The sequence below is a fragment of the Falco punctatus genome (assembly GCF_963210335.1).
Source record: "Falco punctatus genome assembly, chromosome: 4".
NCBI lineage: Eukaryota > Metazoa > Chordata > Aves > Falconiformes > Falconidae > Falco > Falco punctatus.
Window position 1 is genome coordinate 108,762,880 of NC_137583.1, and position 5,839 is coordinate 108,768,718.

Consider the following 5,839-nt stretch of genomic DNA (forward strand, 5'->3'; position numbering starts at 1 on the left):
CGCCGTGCCGTGCCGTGCCGCGCCGCTCCGCCCGCACCCCGCCCGCCCCCCGCGGCAGCACCGGCCCCGCGACCGCCGAGCCGCAGCCTGCGGGCCGCGAGGGGCGGCGGAGCCCGGGCGGCGGCGGCCCGCAGCCCTCCCGGCCGCTCCGTGCCCCCCGGCCGGCTCGGGCGAGCCCATGGTGCCGGGCACCGCGACCTGCAGCCGCCGCCGCGCCCGCCCGCCCGGCGCGGAGCTCAGCCCGGCGCGGAGCAGAGGAGTGGCCGAATAGCAGCCGCGGCGGGGGGGATGCCGGAGAGAGACAAAGCCGGCGGGGGAAGCAGCCCACGGCTCGTCCCGGGATGGGGGCGCCGCGCCGGGTCCGCCTGATGTTGCTGACGCGGGTGCTCTGGGGCTCGGTCCCCCTCTTCCTCCTGCTGCTGCCTGCGGCCGAGCCCATCTGCCCCGAGCCATGCGACTGCCAGCAGCACCAGCACCTCCTCTGCACCAACCGGGGCCTGCGCTCCGTGCCCAAGGCGGCCGAGCCCCAGGATATCCTCACCTACAGCCTCGGGGGCAACTTCATCGCCAACATCTCCGCCTTCGACTTCCACCGCCTGGCAGGGCTCCAGCGCCTGGACCTGCAGTATAACCGGATCCGCTCGCTGCATCCCAAGGCGTTTGAGCGCCTGGGTCGGCTGGAGGAGCTCTACCTGGGCAACAACCTGCTGCTGGCGCTGGCCCCCGGCACCCTCAGCTCCCTGGCCAAGCTGCGCATCCTCTACGTGAATGCCAACGAGATCGGCCGCCTCAGCGCTGCCTCCTTCTCTGGCCTCAGCAGCCTCGTCAAGCTGCGGCTGGATGGCAACGAGCTGGGCTCACTGGGCGACTCCACTTTCTCAGGGCTACCGAACCTACTCTACCTGCACCTGGAGTCCAACCGCATCCGCTGGCTGAGCCGCGGTGCCTTCACCGGCCTGGCTAAGCTGCGCTTCCTCGACCTGTCAGGCAACCAGCAGAGCTCCCTTCGCCACCCAGACGTCTTCGGGCCACTGCGCTCCCTCCACACGCTGCTGCTGGCCAGCAACAACCTGCAGCAGCTGACAGGGGGGCTTTTCCAGCACCTGCCTGGCTTGGCGAAGCTCTCGCTCAGTGGCAACCGACTGGCTCACCTGGCCCCAGATGCCTTCGCGGGGCTGGGTTCGCTGAAGGAGCTGCGCCTGGAGGGAAACCTGCTGAGCCACCTGCCCGCTGCCCTGCTGGAGCCGCTGAGCAGCCTGGAGGCGCTGGACCTGAGCCGCAACGCGCTGACCGCCCTGCACCCTGCCACCTTCGGCCGCCTCGGCCGCTTGCGGGAGCTCAGCCTGCGAGACAACGTGCTGGCCACTCTCCCAGGCGAGCTCTTCGCCTCCAGCCCGGCTCTCTACCGCCTGGAGCTGGAGGGGAACGCCTGGAGCTGCGACTGCCGCCTCCGCGGCCTCAAGCGCTGGCTGGGGGCCTGGCACTCCCAGGGCCGCCTGCTCACCGTCTTCGTGCAGTGCCACCTGCCGCCCGCCCTGGCGGGCAAGTACCTCGACTACCTGCAGGACGCCCAGCTGCCGCCTCCGCAAGACGGCGGCCCCTGCCACGACGGTGCCGCTCCCGCCTCCGCGCCCCCGCCGCCGGCCGCCGAGGGGCTCGGCGGCAACAGCAGCGGCGCGGGGGTGCCCCGCGGGCCGCCGCCGTCCGCCTCCACCGCCCGCCTGCTGGGGGCGCCCGAGAGCGCGGCGGCGCCCAGGGCCGCGGCGGAGCCGGCCAGCCCCACGCCGCCGCCGCCGCCCGCCCGCCCGGCCGCCTCCGGACCGGCGCCGCCCAGCGCCCCGTGGCCCCGGCGGGCCGGGAAGCCCCGCGCTGCGCCGGCCGCCGGGGTCCCGCCGCTGGTGTCCGACCCGTGCGACTTCAACAAGCTGTTCCTCTGCAACCTGTCGGTGGAGGCGGTGGGCTCCAGCTCGGTGACGGTGCGCTGGGCCGTGCGGCCGCACCGCAGCCCCCGCCTGCTGGGGCCGGTGAGGTTCCGCCTCCTCTTCGACCGCTTCGGCGCCGCCGTCAAGTTCCAGCGCTTCGTCTACCTGCCGGAGCGCGGGGAGCCGGCTGCCACCCTGCGGGAGCTCCGCCCGGACACCCCCTACCTCGTCTGTGTCGAGGGCATCCTCGGCGGCCGCGCGTGCCCGGTAGCACCGCGGGACCACTGTGCCGGGCTGGTCACCCTGCCCGAGGGCGGCGTGGCGGCGGGCGGGCCCCGTGGCCCCGACCAGCAGCTCCTCACGCTGGTGCTGCTGGCGGTGAATGCGCTGCTGCTCTTGGCGGCGTTGGCCGCCTGGGCCTCCCGCCTGCTGCGCAAGAAGGTGCTGGGGCGGCAGCGGCGGAAGGCGGCCCCCGTCCACGTCCGCCAGCTCTACTCCACCCGCCGGCCCCTCCGCTCCATGGGCACCGGCGTCTCCGCTGACTTCTCAGGCTTCCAGTCGCACCGGCCACCCCGCGCCGCCGCCTGCGCCCTCAGCGAGGCCGACCTCATCGAGTTCCCCTGCGAGCGCTTCATGGATAGCGGCGGCGGCCGCCACGGCGATGACCACCTGCTGCAGCGGTTCACCGACTGAGCCCGCCCAACTACGGCTCCCGGCGGGCACTGCGCAGAGGCGGGCGGTGGTCACTGCTGGGCAACGGGGCCCACCGGGAGCTGTGGTCGGCGCGGCGAGAGGAGGCGGCCGCTGGGCTGAGGGTACGGCCGGGCCCCGCTGGGCTGCCGCCTCCTCAGGGAAAGCTGCGTGCGGTCGCTGCCCTCAGCCACGCTTACTGCAGGCCGGGACTGATGCCGTGTGTGAGGTGGGCTTAGTCAGTCACCGCGATGGAAGGTCGCCGTTCCTCAGAATCATCGCTAGCCCAAGCAAAAGTCGCGACTGGGCAGCTGCGCGGTGCCATGAGGGGAGAGAAGGGCGGGAGCTCGTGCGAGCAGCAGCAGGTGCCTTAGGCCAGCTCAGAGCCGTGAACTGAAGCGTGCCGCTTTCTCGGACTGCAGCTGGGCCGTTCCAAGGCACCGGCGCTTCCTAATTAAAAATTTGGACGGAGGGTCGTCTTCTAATGTAGTACAACCAGTGAGTTGTCTAGAGGGCTTGAAACACACATTTTGTGCTGAACAGTTTGAAGGCTGTGCCATCTTAACTCACACTGAACGTGAGGCAGTTTTAACGTGCACGTGTGTGTTTTTGTACTTTTTTTGTAAACAGGAAACAATAATGCAGCTGGTTAGTTTTGCAGGAATGTATTGCTGACACCACTAGGAAAAACTGAGTTCTGTAATATGTTTACAAATGAGCTATTTTAAAATTCTTTTTTTCAATAAATACTGCTTGGTACTTGCACACAGTAATGTGTGTGGTAGCTGTCTGAGTCTGTGATGGTCAGTGGATCGCTGACCCTCACATAACCCATTTCTAAATGGGTGGATGCAGAGATGAGCTGTTGATGGATAAATAATATTGGTGCCTTTCTTCAGAAACAGTAATAGGTGAGAATATTTCAGGAATGTGAAGCAGTCTTTATCCTAACGGGCAATTCTCTCTTAGCCTTAGCCTACTAAAATTAGAAGCTTTATGTACCTCACTGTGAAATAAAACATTTTTGTATATTAATCTAGATTCTGTGTTTTGTGTAGCTGAGTGAGTAATGCTGAAGTTAAACCCTTATGCAGTAGTATATGATGTTTGAGTTGGTTTTGTTTTGTTGTTGGTTGTTTTTCTTTAATTTGACTTTTGTCTTTGGTTTTAGAGCAATGCTAATCATTTTTTGATCAGTTGCTCTCTACTTTCTCAAACTTCTACTTTCCTAAATATTTACAGAATGTGGTTCTGTTACTATGAAATATGGTGGTTTAGTTTACATTAATAATTCTCTCTGTGTGGTCTAGAAATGAGCTACTTAAAAAGGTCCAAACTGGGGTTACGCTTTAAATGCAAATGTTTTACATGGAGTTTGGTAAATTGTTGAGACCATTGATGCTACTTTTGCTCCTTTGAATTTAATGTGCAACCTCAGATGAACTCTTGTGGAACTGAATGGCTTCAAGGAAGTGTCAGTGAACTATGGAGACAATAGTCTCAATATCATGCATTCACTGCTGACCCGAGGTGTTCGTGACTACAGGTTGTTTATTACTCTAGTTGCAAGTAAGCAGTGCGGTTTGTTGGGGCTTTTTTGTTTGTTTTTTTCAGATGACAAGCATTTACAAAAGACACCATAGTAACTGGTACCTTCAATTGGAGTTCAGTGACTGAACAGAGAGAAAAGACTTTATGTTCTGAGGGAATTTTGTTCAATCTTTAAATTCAAGTCGGAGGAAAGGAGGGAGTGTAGAGATCATTTGCCTTAATCTTTGCCTTTTAAATGCTGGGGAGGGGCGGGGCGGGGAAGTCTTGATTCTGTCAGTAGTAAAAAGTCCTTTTGGATTTACGTTGACAGGCAGTAGTTTTCATTAATATCAGGGGCCAAACTTGATTGTCTGAGTATAGATTAAAACTCATAACTCTTATAGACACAATGTTGAGTGGAATTAAAACTGAAGGAAACCAGGATCATGTTTTATTTTTTGTTAAGAATCTTAAATTTCTGTTCCTTTGGACACCTGGGTGCTTTTGGCCATTTATGACTGACTGTGGAATACACCACTGTTTGTGTTAGAAATGCAGTGGGGATTATTGAATAAAGCTGTGTATCACACTAACATTAGCTCTTATCACTGGATATTCTTCCAATGGGAGATGCATAGATGCTGTACATGGTTATAATCAATTATGTCAATAAATCCATTTGCTGAAAAGAAAATTGGTGTCTTAGATTTTATCTCATAATGCACCACTTCAATCATAGACTGGCTGTAAGTTCTTTGTGTTACTAGCACTGCTGTTTCTTAGGCCTGCACACACGTTTTCTAAGTAAGAATTCACTGCTGCTTTTTGAATTTATAAAAACATTTGAAGAATTGCTACAATGAAGTGGAAATAGGTCTTTGTCCCAGCCTAGGAGAGGTAGATACATAGATTTACACAACAACAACAAAAATGGTTAACAGAATGAAGTTGGCAACTTCTTGAAATTTAGAAGTTCTGTAACTAGGAGTACTTAGGCTTTGCGTGCAGTTGTTACTTGCAGCTTTTTTGCAGGGGAGAGCTGTACTGGCAGGTGGTTCAGGAAAGAAATGTCAGCAACATTCAATGACCAAGTGATGTCAATATTACATGGCTCTATTTTTACCAGCAGTAAAATATTTATATATATTTGGGTCTTTCTTCAAGTAAGTTCCTTTCTAAAGAATGACTGTAAAAATAGCCTTTTCTAAATGGATGAACTGCCATCAATTTATGCTCAAAATGTTTGTCCTTCTAGCAGAAATAGAGTTTTACTGCCCTGTTCTCTCCTGGAATCCATGCAGCTTGGGGAAGTGTCACCTGAATGCTGTCCTGCTAAGTAATTACTGAGCATGCTATCTATCAAAGACTGCAAATCACCAAAAGATTGTCCCATTGAAGTATAAGGACTACTGCTGAGGGAGGTCTGCAAAAGGTAGTGGGGCTTCCCTGGTGGCAGCTCTGCTTGGGTCCGCAGCCCCTGCCCACCTCCTGCTTCCCTCGCAATCCCTGACCCTTCACTGCAGGCAGCTGGATGGTGAACTGCAAAATTGATCCTCCTTGAAAATAAACCTTCCCTAGTACCTCCCCTCTCCCCTAATTTTCAGCCAGCTCAGTTTCTTTGATTCTGTTCAACTCACACAAGTATTTGAAGTGGAAAATGTGGGGGTGCGGTGCAGAGGCAGGAAAAAACAAAGATG

At 57.0% G+C, this 5,839-nt stretch overlaps 1 protein-coding gene across 1 annotated transcript; it reads left to right on the forward strand.

Annotated features, from left to right (window-relative positions):
- Positions 1 to 226: 226 nt before the first annotated feature.
- TRIL (TLR4 interactor with leucine rich repeats) lies at positions 227 to 4,836 on the forward strand. The gene has a single exon (XM_080386499.1). The coding sequence runs from the start codon at positions 342 to 344 to the stop codon at positions 2,613 to 2,615; it is 2,274 nt and encodes a 757-aa protein (XP_080242625.1). The 5' UTR covers positions 227 to 341; the 3' UTR covers positions 2,616 to 4,836.
- Positions 4,837 to 5,839: the final 1,003 nt, after the last annotated feature.

Excerpts from the sequence above, each read along its gene's own strand:
- TRIL (XM_080386499.1), top strand. The coding sequence starts at position 342 with ATGGGGGCGCCGCGCCGGGTCCGCCTGATGTTGCTGACGCGGGTGCTC.